A 14574-nucleotide genomic window follows, 5' to 3' on the forward strand; every position below is an offset into this window, starting at 1 on the left:
ATTATCTTTCAGCTGGCAACAAGTTATTTAACCCCAGCTGATGCAATGAGTAACTCCTCATTTCTTAAACAACCATGGCAAAAGACACATCCTGTGGTCGTGGAAAAGACGTTAGTCTGTTTAAGAAGGGTCAAATCATTGGCATGCATCAAGCAGAGAAAACATCTAAGGAGATTGCAGAAACTACTAGAATTGGGTTAAGAACTGTCCAACGCATCATTAAAAACTGGAAGGATGGTGGGGAACCATCGTCTTCCAGGAAGAAATGTGGTCGGAAAAAAATCCTGAATGATCGTGATCGGCGATTACTTAAACGTTTGGTCAAATCAAATCGAAGAAAAACAACAGCAGAACTCAGGAGTATGTTTAATTGTGAACGCAAAAGCATTTCCACACGCACAATGCGAAGGGAACTCAAGGGGTTGGAATTGAACAGCTGTGTAGCCGTAAGAAAACCTCTAATCAGTAAGGCTAACCAGAAAAAAAGGCTTCAGTTTGCTAGGGAGCATAAAGATTGGACTCTGGAGGAATGGAAGAGGGTCATGTGGTCTGATGAGTCCAGATTTACTCTGTTCCAGAGTGATGGGCGCATCAGGGTCAGAAGAGAGGCAGGTGAAGTGATGCACCCATCATGCCTAGTGCCTACTGTACAAGCCTGTGGGGGCAGTGCTATGATCTGGGGTTGCTGCAGTTGGTCAGGTCTAGGTTCAGCAACATTGGGTGCCCAAAGAATGAGGTCAGCTGACTACCTGTATATACTGAATGACCAGGTTATTCCATCAATGGATTTTGTCTTCCCAAATGGAACGGGCATATTCCAAGATGACAATGCCAGGATTCATCGGGCTCACATTGTGAAAGAGTGGTTCAGGGAGCATGAGACATCTTTTTCACACATGGATTGGCCACCACAGAGTCCAGACCTTAACCCCATTGAGAATCTTTGGGATGTGCTGGAGAAGGCTTTGCGCAGTGGTCAGACTCTCCCATCATCAATACAAGATCTTGGTGAAAGATTAATGCAACACTGGATGGAAATAAATCTTGTGACACTGCAGAAGCTTATTGAAACAATGCCACAGCGAATGTGGGCTGTAATCAAAGCTAAAGGCGGTCCAACAAAATATTAGAGAGTGTGACCATTTTTTGGTGGCGACTTTTTTTTTGGCCAGGCAGTGTATTTAGCTCCAAGATCATTATTTTCAAAGCCAAACATTTCATTTCTAAACTAAAAATTTTATTTACTAACCCAATAATTAGGTTGCGAATTAAATATTTAACTGCGACTTTTCTCTCTTTTTTTTTTATTTTATTTAATTGGGGTTCCTTTGAAAAATTAACCTAAATTTTTTTTTCTCTTATGACAAGTTAAGTAAACCAAAATATTGATGTTAATTTATGTACCTTGACAACAGGCACTCCATATGGCAGGGCGCAAAGACACAGAAATCTGAACTTACTGTTTACAAAGTGAGACATACCAGAATTACTGTCCGAATCTGTTGGTCAGGAAATATCTAAGCCCAACAGAGTCCCATTCCTGACTGAAACAGCAACCATTGAAGTGGAAGCAACAGTGTACCAGTGTGGCATTTTCTGGAAAACAAAATAAAATCATAACAATAGAAGTATGTATTTTGTCACATAAGGTGGGGATGTTCCAGTATGCCGAGTCCTGTTACACCATAATTGTACTATGTCCCTAATTTTTCTGAAGCCCCTTCAGGTTTGACTTTCTGTCCTCTGTTTTCCTTCATACGTCCCACAGCTGAACCAGGTTACTTCATCCAGGCAGTCTGCCTCAGTGGACTCTCTGACTCAAGGGTAGCACAGAGTAAATGATATTAAAAGGCCATGATTCAATTCAACACTATTTATTTACATTTTCTCCAGACAGCTCTTCCATTCAAAGCCTTGGCATCTACTATTGCTTTTAGTTTTATCACGGAAGGAGTCATCTTCCTGTACATCAGCGCATTCACATTTTTGCTCAAGAACACAGTCCTTAGTCACCAGTCATTCACTGAAGTCCTTCATCATGGGAGAGGCTCCTGTGTGTGTGTGTGCGTGCGTGGGGGTGTGTGTGTGTGTGAGCCTCAGTCGACGGGCCCCTGGAAGATGAGTTTGACGTGGCCCTGCTCCCCTGTTAGCCAAGTACCGCAGAAGGGACAGGCAGCGTGGAAGGCATGCGTGCCGTGGGGCAGCGGGATCTGGCTCCATCCCACTACTGTCTTTTCAGAGCACACATGGCCACAGGGGCAGAAGGCATGTGTGGGGGGGCCGGCATCCAAGTACAATCCGCCCTCACAGCCTAACCACAAAGGCACATAGGGGCCCACCCTCCTGCACATTGGACACTCTCTCTCACCAGTGCCGGCTGGTGCTGTGCCCCCCGGGCTGGTGGGCCCTTTCTCCTTGCGATAGCCCCAGTTGTGGTATCCGTGTACGTGGCCACAGTTGACATAGACCCAGGGCTGCTTCTTGTCGACAATCTCGCGCTGGGCCAGGCTGGGGAAGGCCAGGGTATTGAAGCCAACGGGGCACTGGGGCCGAGCAGCGTTCAGCTCTTGCCGAAGGGACTCCAACTGCTTGAGGGTGGGAATGTGGCGCAGTCCGGCAGGAGTCCGCCAAAGCAGGGTGGCCCCACACAGGTCAATGAGAGAACCGTCCTGGAGAGTGTTTGACTCGTTTTCAACCTGAAACAAGACCAGAGGAAGACGAAGAGGTAGAAGAACATTGTTAGAAAAGAGGATCACTGTCTGATTTCCTGTTCCAACACCAATAATCTTCTTAATCTTATCCCTGCATCGTCCTAAAGGTCTTTAGAACAGATGGTTTGTTCTGTTGTAAGGGAATGGTCAACTCAGTCTAGATGCATCTTTTTAAGGTCTGCATTATAAACTACAGTTATGGTCACAGTTATCCGGAACTCTGGCAGGTTCAAAGTAATCTTTAATTTGACCAACATGTTGGTTTTAACTCAGTATTAATGTTTTGCAGAAGTTGAGGACAGTAAAGATTAGGGTGATAGCACGGAGACCTTCCAACGTCTTGGAGCTAATCGCCAAGAATAAATTATTGAAAACATACAAGAAGGGTTTGATAAAGTCAATAATTTATGACATGCCATTTTAAGTAAATGTGAATAGAAACTGATGGATTTATTATTAAAAATGGATACTCCCTTTCAATTGTGTCATTTCTTTTTCTGATCAGAATCAAACTTCTTGGTTGAATAAAAATAATTATAAATCTAAACCCAACATGAGTGAATTGTAATAAAGTTTCTTATGGTGATTTTTCAGTGAAGGCTTCTTCTTCTCTGCGTGGCTGTTCAGTTCATATTGGTTCCTGGTTCTTCACACAGAGGAAAACTGAACTCTTGTTTCCAGCTTCAGCCAGCATCTGAAGAAGCTCCAGGTCTTCTTCAGACCTCGGGCTTCGTTGAACATTTCACAGCAACACATGCTCACCTCTGACCTCTGACTCAAAACACAAGTGGTTCCTCCGTTTAACTCACATCTAACTCAGTAAGTGCAAACGTTTGAGTTTAAAGAAACTAATGCCACATGTTTTGTTGTAAATGAAAATAAATGTGGTAATCATAACTGAAAGTTCCATCTGAGATCATTTCAGCAAGTGAGAAAAACTGTTTTTATAAAGTGTATCTGGTTTTACATGCACAGTTAATCAGAGGCAGCTGTTTGTATTCTTCATCTCACCAGTTTCCCCCTCTGCTGGGCTGAGCGGGTCTCCCTCAGGGCGAACACGTTACCACACACTGAGATTTCCCTCCACACACCCGGAGCCGGTTCAGACACAAACTCTCCGGCCGGGTGCATCACCAGAACCCCGTTGGTGGTGAGGCCGTCCATCAGGCCGTCTGAGGTTCTCCATTTGGCAGCCCGTTCCTGACATTTAACACACACACACACACACACACACACACACTGTTGGGATTTAGCTAAAACTGCAAACGTTGCTATTTGCTTTCTATATTGAACATAATTCATACTTTGGCAATGAACAGAAATATTCAAATATCTAAAAATAGACATTCTTTGACTTCTGCTTTACCAGGAGAAAGGCAGAAACTGACCCCTAGGAAGATGTTTTTGGAGGAGTCGAAGCCAGCAGCGTAGATGCGGGCCGTGTAGGGAGCACTGCGTTCACACATGATGCGACAGGCGTAGCGAGAGATGGTGCTTTGGGCCGACTGACCTCCGCCACCACCCTCCCCTGCTGCACCTCCACCATGACCGCTGCTGCTGCCTGCCGTGTCCGTGACCACAAAGTCAATCATGCTCTCTGTAGATCTGCCAATCTGAGGGAAGCCAGACGGAGGTCGTTGTCATCACAGAGACAAATTCATCATGACTGAAACATGAAGCGGCAGCAGGGGAAGAATGTGTTTGAGGTCCGCTATGGAGGAGCCGGACCTGGTGGCCGGCAGCGCCCAGGCAGCCCACTACGCCTACGTCACTGTTTCTGCTTTTATTTTACAGTTTCATTGATCACATGAAAAAAAAGTACTCGGAACTAGTTGTCTAAATAATTGTTATTTTGACATGACTGATACTAAAAATTGAATTCAAAAATACCCATTTGTGTGAAAATCGTCATGAATTGACCCAGTCACTGCAAAAACACGTCTGATTGAGTATTTTTATCTAGTTTCTACCACAAAACATCTTAGAACACATGAAGTAAGATGAACTTTTCAGCAAGAAATTGGAGCTTGGTTAAGTTAGTAATTCCTTAACGTTGATGAAAAAATTCTAGTTCCATTAGCAGATTATTTCACTTATAAGAAGACATTTTTCCCATGTTATAGGTAGAATAAAGTGAAATACGTAACGGTGGCAACCCACCTGACCTGCTGGTGTTGGTCAGATGTGGCTATATTCCAGTTGCTTGCCATCAACAGTGTGTGAATGAGTGCTTTGAGATTTCAATTGGAGAGATAAAGGGCTTTATAAATGAAATTGAATATTATTATAAACTGCCAGTGGAAATAGAACATTTTTAATCATTATTAAGGAATTACTGATTTAAACAAGCTCTTATTTCTTTATTGAAAAGTTACTTGTAAGTAAGTAACTTGTAACACTGTTTTATTACACTTATTTCAAATGTAATATAACAAAACTTCTAGAAAAGCTAGAAACTAGACCTAAAATACTTGGTAAGATTTTGTGTTTTTGCAGTGTTCACATTGACCTAAGATGTTTCTTCCAGCAGCTGTGCTGCAAGACATTCAGTCTCTTCCATCCTGCTTTACAGGTACAAAGTTCTGAGTGTTCTGTTTTACTCTGGAACCAGTTAAGTTGTTTTTTGTAAAGGCGCCGAGGCTAATGTGGTCAGTAATAATAACACAGGTAAACTTCAACAAAGGCGTAACCAGACTGAAGCTAACAGAGCAGAAAGAGGTGCGAATCCATAGCAACCAATCCTGCAAAATGACCAAATTAGATCCTATACAGTGCAGCTACTGATTACATCCAGACATGAGAAGAAAAAAAAAAAACAGCATCTATGTGCCCTAGATCCACGTTTATTTTGATACACAATTTATTTGAGTACAGAATGACTCTTTGTTCGGAGCGGCATGGGGGTGCAGTTGGCAGCATTGTTGCCTTGCAGTAGGAAGGCTCTGGGTTCCAATCTTTCTGCAGGTTTGCGGGTTCTCTCAGGGTACTCTGACTTCCTCCCAGTCCTAAAACGTAACTGTTTAACACACGAATGACCCCTCGCATGTCCAAGTGTGTTTATGGACGTTCTAACAGGATTAGTTTTGTTTTCGATTCTGTTTTCTGAATGGAAACGCTGGTCAACCTGTTTTGGGATTTTTTAAAGAAAATAAAATTCTCAGGTTTGTGTGCGGGGGGAGAGGGGGGCGTGCACTTGTGTGTGCCTGCGGGGGGGGGGGGTGTTTGTGTGTGTAGAAGAACCTACTTGAAACATATCTGTGTTGATGTCATGTGTGTACTCCACAATGACAGAGTGGCTCCGTGACAGTGTGTAGGAGATGCTGTGCTGGCTTTTGTTGCTGAGAGCCTGCCAACAGGAAGGTCAAAGGTCACTGCATGGTATTGTGATGTGTCCCACTGATATTTTTTGGTGGAGAAAGAACATTTTAGGGTAACTACCTTTGACACCAGTGGTGTTGAGACATTGTGGATAACATCCGGTTTGACCCCGTTGGCTTTAGGTCTCTTATAAAGGGCAAGGCGACTTCTTCTACGACCTTTGTCACCGTTTGCCAGCGACCCATTGTGGCTGGGAGGAGTAAGAACAAGAGATTTACCTTGATGATAATACGTAATACTACTATTGAGTTCAGTTCAATTCAGTTTATTTACATGGCACCAATTCACAACACATCTCAAGGCATTTCACAAAATAATAGTCATTAGTCCAAAGTTGCTAAAACATGACAGGGTGAAAGCTATTCGAGTTCAGGCTGTGGTAAAATAACTTAAATAACTTGAATAAAAATAAATCAGGATCTTATATCGTCTGCCCATCGTTTCCTATTTATGAACAAGATTTAGACTTAAAGGTTTAATATTTTGCCATTCCTACATTAATCACATTCAGCCAGATACTGAATCTGAATGTCAAACACTGTAGTTGTTTCTCCTTTATGAATCATTTAAATGACCGTACAGTATGTCTCATTTTCAAACAATAAACTTCATATGTGCAAGCAATTTTCCTAATTGATCTTTGACAATGTCAAATTAATCCTCAAACCTGCTAGTCACAGTTATTCTGTTACAGCATTGCTTCCACTACAGAAATAAAACAATAACAATCTAAAGAATGAGTTATGGGAAAACCATCATCCCTTCTACTGAAAATATACAGTAGTATAATTTTAGATACATTTACTGCAGCAATAAGATCCAGGTTTCTGTTCCTGCCAGAAACGGTGCAGTGTGAGTTTGTCTCTGGGTATCAGAGTAACGGTTTCCTCCCAAAGTCCAAAATCACACACATCAGGTTGGTGGCAGCAGACCCAACCACCATGCAGGGATTCACATCATGGAACCTTTTCTGTCTTTCCCAGTTCCTCCTCCCAGTCGACCCAGTGCTCAGCATGTCTCCCTTCATCATCTGAACAGTTTACTTCTTTATCTTGACCTCTAATCTGAACCCAAAAGTCATTTTAGTAACACTTTATTTGAAGGGATGTGCATAACACCGTCATAAACATGACATAACATCTGTCATGACCATGAACATGAATGTTTATGACTTTTGTTATGAAAGTGTCATTCAGTAAATAATGACACTTTTAATGCCACTTTTAGTGCAACTTTGCACTTAAAGTGCCATTATTTACTGAATGACACTTCATGACAAAAGTCATAAGCCTTCATGAAGACTCCTTCATGTTCATACCAGATGTCATATTATGTTTATGACAGTGTCATGTCAGTCTGACCCTCGTTTCTAATCCTGTTTGAAGAAAATAGTTGCTGCCACTTTCAGCTCCACTTCCTGTCTTCATCAGGTCTCACTGCCATCAAAGTCATACATTAAATATTGTTAATAACACTATAATAATGTTATCACAGACTGAATGTTCCCAGGGTTGCACAGGGTTTCCTACATCCCATCAGGATCTCACAACATCCTGTGAGGTGATTGGAAGCCCAGTCTCACAGTAACTTAGACTAGTCAGCCACTCAGACTCATCTCAAGAATTAGTCATGAGAAAAAAGATTTCGCTGCATGACCTCACCCCAGGATGATGAGCTCGCCGTACTTGATGGGCTCCTTGTCCTCAGAAATGACTCCGTCGTGTGGCTGTGAGCTGGAGCCCAGAGGAGGGGAGGGCTGGCTCTTGTTGCAGGACGGGCGCAGCTCCAGAGATGGGGGGGGACACAGCGCCTCTGAGCTGCCCTTCAGAACCATGCCCACAGGCCACAACTGGGGCTCGCTGCTGAGGAGCAGGACACAGAGAGACGGTCACAAAATGATTCTTCCTTCTCCTGAAACACTGCAAGCCTGTTCACACACTCTGAATTCAACTGCAAATGCAAATGAGAACAACGATCATTGTAGGAACAGCAGCAGGACCTTCTGTCCTACACACACACACACACACCCACAAACACACACACACACACACACACACACCCACACGTTACTGAGACACCTGGCTCCTCTGACTTCAGTTTGAGAGTCAAAGCTCAGTCCATGTGTCTGCGAACAGATTCGATCTGGCTCTGAATGTTCAACACTATTAATAATCAGAAGTGGGCAAGACCACCTACACATGGAAAACAGAGCATCACAGAGCTCTCACACTTTGTTCTCTCTTTGAAAAGGTTAGGTAACCATCCTGGGAATGTTAACGGCACATCCCAAATTTGGGCATCCTCTTTGTTTTCTAATTCCCGGTCAGCGTTGAGAAACAGTCTGAAGATCTTCAGGTAGAACCAGAAACACTAATAAAGGAGGTTTTGGACATGTGACACACAGTGGTGACTGTTTAACTTCAGAAAAACACAGAGGATATGGACGAATGAAACACACCTCTAAATAAAAGAAAATAGGGGAATTTACTGAGGGTTTATTTACAAACCATGCATAGACACATTACATGAAATAATTAGCCAAGGTTAACAACACTGGATAATTGGCTGGGCTTTGAAAGATAAATATTGAGTAGCAAATAACCAAGAAACTAATAGGTTGTTGTTCAAACATGAAATGATTTTCATAATGAGACAAAGTGTGTTTAAACAGTGATATGGTGTCACAACTTGATAGCTTTACACCCATCAGAAATACTTCCCAGCCTCCTCATCCTGATGCAGCAGGTTGAGGATCCCACATGTTCTTCAGTTATCACTTTGATTCTGAACCGCAACATCAACGTCTTCTGGACTCAGGCAGAACAAGATGGCTGCCCAGAACAGAGTAATGATTTAGTTTAGACATTATTCCTCCTAATGTTTTGCTAAGTCAGGGCCTGATCCAAAACATCTGGATCCCGTCAGAGCCAACGCCAGGCCCAACAGAACCTCCGTTCAGCCCAGGAAGCATCATTGGATCCCTGGGCGGAGAGACGGTCAGGGCTGAGGGATCTCTGGCTGTAACCGCAGCAATCAAAGAGCACGAGCAGACAGACACGAAGGAATGAAGACACTAAAATCTACATTTGTTTTTCTGCTCTTGCTGTGATTCTGACAGGTAGATGCCAAGCATCCTGAAAGCAGAGATCTGCATCTGTAGGCACTAACAGCAACTTTACTTTATAGCAATCCCTCATACTGAGCGTGCATGTGGCGACAGTGGAGAGGAAAAACTTCCCTTTAACAAAACCTCCAGCTTTAGAATCCGCTTTTCAGGACAGTGGAAGAGAAACAGCATGCAGAAGAATAAAAACCGTCTCCAGTTGAGTTATTCACAAAGAAAGCTTCAAGTCCAGATCAGATCAGAACCCTGTTGATAGACGGAATCTAAACTGACTGCAATAGTAACCTGAAGCCATCGCTGTACCTGGACTGTCAGCCCACACTGAACTGGTTGTTTGTTCAGTAAGCAGAGAGTCACCTGAAAACAGGGAGAAACGCGCCCCCTGCTGTTGGAACAGCGTTGGTTAGATTGCACCGTTCTGATAGGCTGACTGTAATCTGCATCACCTCTGCAACCTCTAGCATCAGATGTGTGCCGTCTGCAGGAAATGAGACCAAAAAAACTCCGTTTCCTGTTTTATTTCACGTTTTGATTCAGTTCTGTAGAGAAAATGTTCAACAGACCAGAAGGCAACTAACACCAACCCTCAACTGTACAGTCTGAGGTTCACGGCTTACATTAGAACTGAGACACCTGACAGGAGTTTAAACATTATTTGTCTGTGCTGACAGACTGCAGAGAGGAACTCAGTGAGGCATTTTCCTGAACATCAGCATGAAATCTTTGTAGGTAATACCAGATCTTTTATGGAAATTTGGTTACAGAAATAAAAGCCTTATTTCCTCCAGCTTGTCTCCCTGCTGTATTTCACTGCTGCCAGCCTTTTTGCACAGTAAATATTCTAGCTGAGCTGAATAGATTCCAAATATTGTATGAGAGCAAAAGAAATACACCCTGCATAGTTGAGTGGATGTTGACAACAAGAGAACAGAGGGAGCAGATTTAGAGGTGGGAGGCCCATGAGGTTCAGCTTTGGTGGGGAAAAAAGAAACAGAAAAGCTTGAATCCATCTTTGGACAGAGATGGTGGAAGAAGAGAAGAAGAGGAAGTAGAGTGTGTGTGTGTGTGTGTGTGTGTGTGTGTGTGTGTCCAGATTTGGCAGGCTGATGGATTGCCTGTGCTGTGCCCACCCATATTCTAACGAAGCCACAGTCCCACTGTGTGGGCAGGAAGCGACAGACGAGGAGAAGCTGTCTGACGGAGGAAGAGGAAAACACAGAGGAGAAAGGCGAGCTCTCGCTCAAAAACACAAAGATCATCTAGAGAACATATAGATCCATTTCATGTGATTTAAGTGGATTTATTTCTGTTAGCATCACTTCCTGCTTCATTTCCAAGCATATTCTTCCTGCTGTCTCCACCCACAGCTCCACCCTCACAGCGCTCGGCCATCAGCTGCAGGTATTCACAGCTGCGGCCCTCACTGTGACCTTCAGAGTTTGGACCTTCTCTTCTGCAGTTTTATGGCTGCTGCTTCTGTTGAAGAAAGAACTGAGTCTAGAAGCATAGATCTAGATTTACTGTTCGGACCCTCCCTTGATTGGCCAGTGGAGCCACTGCTCCTCTGCATCAAAAGGAGTTGAGTTCTGATCCACCTCCAGGCAGATAGATGGAGAGTTTCACTTAACATTACTCTACAGGATCTGACAGCAATCCAGTTCATGTTATTAATATAAATCAAATGTATCTCTATGTCTTCGCTTAGCTTAATGATAAAAAACATCTTCATTCCCCATGATGTGAATATAAACCTGATCCTCTTGTGAAATGAAACTGTTTTACATCCAACCTGTGATGCAGACATGAGGAGTTTTCAGTCGTTCTTTTGTTCGTCCTAAAGCTCATATCTACCGCCGATTTTTTGCACAAGGGTTCTGCTGAGTGAGTGTGAGTAGTCAGTGGCTTAACTCCATTAGATCGGCTCATAAACTCAGAATCAGAACTGGAAGATTCTGTTTCTGCTGAAATTGTTTTTAGGTCTCAGAGCCCTCCACTATTTCAGCATCTATGTCATCAGTGCAAATGGTAACATGGGGGAAAAAAATGAAATAAAAGCATTTTCATAGTTTGAGTAACGCAGTCTGAAGGAAATTTTTCCCATCTCAAAAATACATTTATAATTCCTCCTGATAATGATCAGGACCCATCTTTTATTAACATTAAAGATGGGTTAGATTTACTCTGATTTACCTGTCCATGTAAATCACTCACTGTGAAACTGAACATGTTGAGTGGATCTGAGGCTGACCACAGCAGCTGTCTCTTGTAAAAGTAAAGTGCTACAGAAGATAAAACTCATATATCTAGTAAATATTACTCTGCACTCAGCCTCGGTTTGTTCTGTTTTGCAGTGCAGTGCATGTTCCTCAAGGGAGGAAGACAAACCAGTGCAGCTCAGTGGTTTGACTGGCCGTTAGCTTCCAGGAAACCTTCTGAACTCTGCTCTCTTTATTCAAGCACAGTGTTAAAGAAGTGATGTACTGCAAGGAAATTCCACAGAATCGCCCTTTAATGGATCCAGCTATATTTTTCGCATTACAGAACATCATCCTGTCTCACTCTGTTGCAGGGTAGAGTCTGCAGTGCTGAGGGTGTAACAGGTTGGCACACAGAGTAAATATGGACTAACTGAATGAATGTGTAAAGGTGTTTTTTCTTTTCAAGGTGGACTGAGATCATCACTGAAGAACCAGATATAAAAGTTAGAATTTTACCGGAAGTGTTCATAAATACACAAGGTCAAAAGTATACATACATCCCAGTTCAAATGAACAAACCTTCTGCAGCCATCACCTGCTGCTGGTCGAGTTCAAGTTAATAGAAATGGATTTATTTCCTGTTGGTCCAGTTGAGCTTCCTGAAGCCTTTGTTGTCCTGCTCTTTGTTTTCCAAAAAAAAAAACCAGTTTAGATGAGAGAGGCTGAAGTGGGATTTGCACATTTTGTGCCACGACCCAGAAAGACTTGCAACAAAACAACCCCACAGCATGATGCTGCCTTCACCATGTTTGACAGTTGGTGTTCTGAGGTCAAATCACATCAATTCAGTTGTTGGGCAACAAACAGCCTAGACTTTTAGATCTTATTTTTATATAAATAAATATAGTCAAATTAATACCGTTATGTAAATATCTTCACATTGAAATACTTGCCCTCAAATTTGACCCAACTGATGACACAAAGTTAAAGTTAGTTTATAATGTATACTGAAAACTATGTTTATCTAAAGAGGTCCGGCAGACTGCACCGAATTCATAGCAGTCCCTCCTAATTAACAAATACGACAACAGTGGATGGTTGACTGCATTAATCCCTCATACTGTGCAAGCATTGTGGACTCTCCTGTAACAGGAAGAAACCTCCAGCAGAAGCAGAACCTGGATCAGTGTGAGCTGCAAACGACTGGGTGTTTGAAAAGACAGAGCATGCACACAGAAAGCACAGAACACTGATCCAGGACCCACTGAAACCAGTCTGCCGGTGGTTTCATTAAAGAAGAGCAACACAGCCGAACTGTTAGACTCTCAGCCGATAGATAGAACAATCCATCACATGAAGCTACATAAAGGCAGCATTCACTACTTTGATGCCTTTGTCCTGGAGATGCACTATGAAACAGAAAGACAGAGCCAAGCACATCACAGAGAGGTTATGTTCACAGCAGCAGCTCTGACATTTAGGGAGCAAGGTGACTATAAATATTTAGCCAACATGCTAATTCACGTGCAAATAAGTGGCACTGGACTATCAAAATAAAAATGGTTCATTTTATCATTATTATTACAGCGTGACTTTACAAGCGGCCCCCCATAACAACGCAGCTTAGCTTGCTTGTGCCTTAGGCCGACTATGGAAACAACAGAATCGTGAAGAGCAGTTCACAGCACCATGAACTCCTAGACCTGGGTGACCCTGAACGCATCACATCATCCTGTCAGAAACGGAATTCTCTAGAATCTAATGACTGTTGGTTCTGGTGGAGATGCAGGCCCGCAGCAGCCAGAACCACGGCTCTGGGTCTGATCTGACCTGCGGCTGGGAGCCAGCTTTTGTTTCCTCCCAACAGGACAGGCTGTACACGAGTCATTACTCAGCAAACCGGGCTGTTTTGGAGCAGGAGCACGAAGAAGCTGCCGCTACCTTGAATCTGCCATTTTGAGCTGCCGTCCCACCACGGCCTCTCCTCCTCCATCCACCCTGGAACCATCTAGAAGACAGGAAACACCTCAGCGGGCCGCTAATGCGCCACACAAGGGAGATTTGTTTCGACTGAAAGAGAGTCCCTTCTCCATGTATTGTTCCCGCCTGCGGCGTCTGGCTGCGGCTTGCCTTTTCCCATGACAGCCTCCCTCTTCCTCCTCCTCAGAAACACAGTCGGACTGGGACCAAAGGCCGGATGAAAGCAAACAACCACAACCGGAAACCGACAATACTTGTTCTGCCTCTCGGTGGAGAAATGAAGCAGCATCTCGGGATGCTGGAGACGTGCGCAGAGCCCTGCTCGCACAGGGGACTCCATCACACACACACACACACACACACACCCCCACACACACACACACACCCACACACGCACAGTACACCCTTACGCAAAAAACACACAGCTGATCAGCCATACATACTGACGATGATGATGATGATGATGCAGAGGTTCCCAGTCCTGGTTCAGATCTCAGCCATCACTAATACCGACACAACCCAGAGGATGGAGAGGAGAGGCTGCTGAAGGAGCAGCAGCCCGCCAACAAAGAGCAGACAGCAGCCTCCATCACCTCCACCAGCCTCCATCACCTCCACCAGTCTCCATCACCTCCATATCCTCCTCTCACCAGTAGGAAAACACACAAACAAGCTCATTCGGCCCCTTCCTGCTCCTGCGATCATTCTGAAGACATAAAGCCCCCCAGCCGGGGGGTCCGTACCAGCTGTCTGCCAGGGGAGGTCCAGTACCGGTTCGGTTCTGTGGGATTCCTTCTGCGGGTAGAAGAGAAGGCGGGCTCCGTCTGTTCCTGCACAGCCTGGATCAATACGAACCAGAGTGAGGAAGGATGAGAGGCAGAGGAGGATCAGGGCGTCAGGCGCGTCATCGCCTCCCATCAGGAGACACGTCCGCTGCTCCCGGATGTTATCAGACAGCCAAACCCCCTCCTTCCTGCACTCTCTCTCTCTCTCCTCCTCTGACATCCATCCGGGATGATAAATGGCGGAAAACACCGAGCGAGCAGCGTCTACTCTACGGGATCCAGACGCAGGGCGTTTAAAGAACCGTCCGCAAACATCGGTGAAGGTCCGCGGTTCCATCATCTAACAAGCCCCATGATCCCACCTCCCCTCCTGGCTGCGACCTCAGAAAAAGGTGCGA

General features: G+C 44.2%; 1 protein-coding gene across 5 annotated transcripts; it reads right to left on the reverse strand.

The window, feature by feature from the left end:
- Positions 1-1858: 1858 nt before the first annotated feature.
- On the reverse strand, positions 1859-14554 carry peli3 (pellino E3 ubiquitin protein ligase family member 3). 5 transcript variants are annotated; one of them, XM_032583492.1, is made up of 7 exons: positions 14135-14554; positions 7751-7948; positions 6150-6279; positions 5956-6057; positions 4100-4324; positions 3723-3911; positions 1859-2696 (listed from the first exon to the last, which is right to left on the reverse strand). In XM_032583492.1, exons 2-7 carry the CDS (start codon positions 7921-7923, stop codon positions 2097-2099), a joined length of 1419 nt encoding a protein of 472 aa, XP_032439383.1. In that variant the 5' UTR covers positions 7924-7948; positions 14135-14554; the 3' UTR covers positions 1859-2096. The 5 variants fall into 5 exon arrangements, with proteins under 5 accessions (XP_032439383.1, XP_032439382.1, XP_032439384.1 ...); XM_032583491.1 differs by having other exon boundaries at positions 7751-7951; positions 14135-14551; XM_032583493.1 differs by lacking the exon at positions 14135-14554 and adding an exon at positions 13835-14061 and having other exon boundaries at positions 7751-7951.
- Between the last annotated feature and the right edge of the window lie 20 nt (positions 14555-14574).

This window comes from Xiphophorus hellerii, chromosome 14 (assembly GCF_003331165.1).
Source record: "Xiphophorus hellerii strain 12219 chromosome 14, Xiphophorus_hellerii-4.1, whole genome shotgun sequence".
NCBI classification, from domain to species: Eukaryota; Metazoa; Chordata; class Actinopteri; order Cyprinodontiformes; family Poeciliidae; genus Xiphophorus; species Xiphophorus hellerii.

Excerpts from the sequence above, each read along its gene's own strand:
- peli3 (XM_032583489.1), bottom strand. Across the intron at positions 6,280-7,750 it reads GGCGAGCTCATCATCCTGGG|CCACAATGGGTCGCTGGCAA; the intron begins GTGAGGTCATGC and ends TACTCCTCCCAG. Across the intron at positions 3,912-4,099 it reads CCAAAAACATCTTCCTAGGG|GAACGGGCTGCCAAATGGAG; the intron begins GTCAGTTTCTGC and ends GTTAAATGTCAG.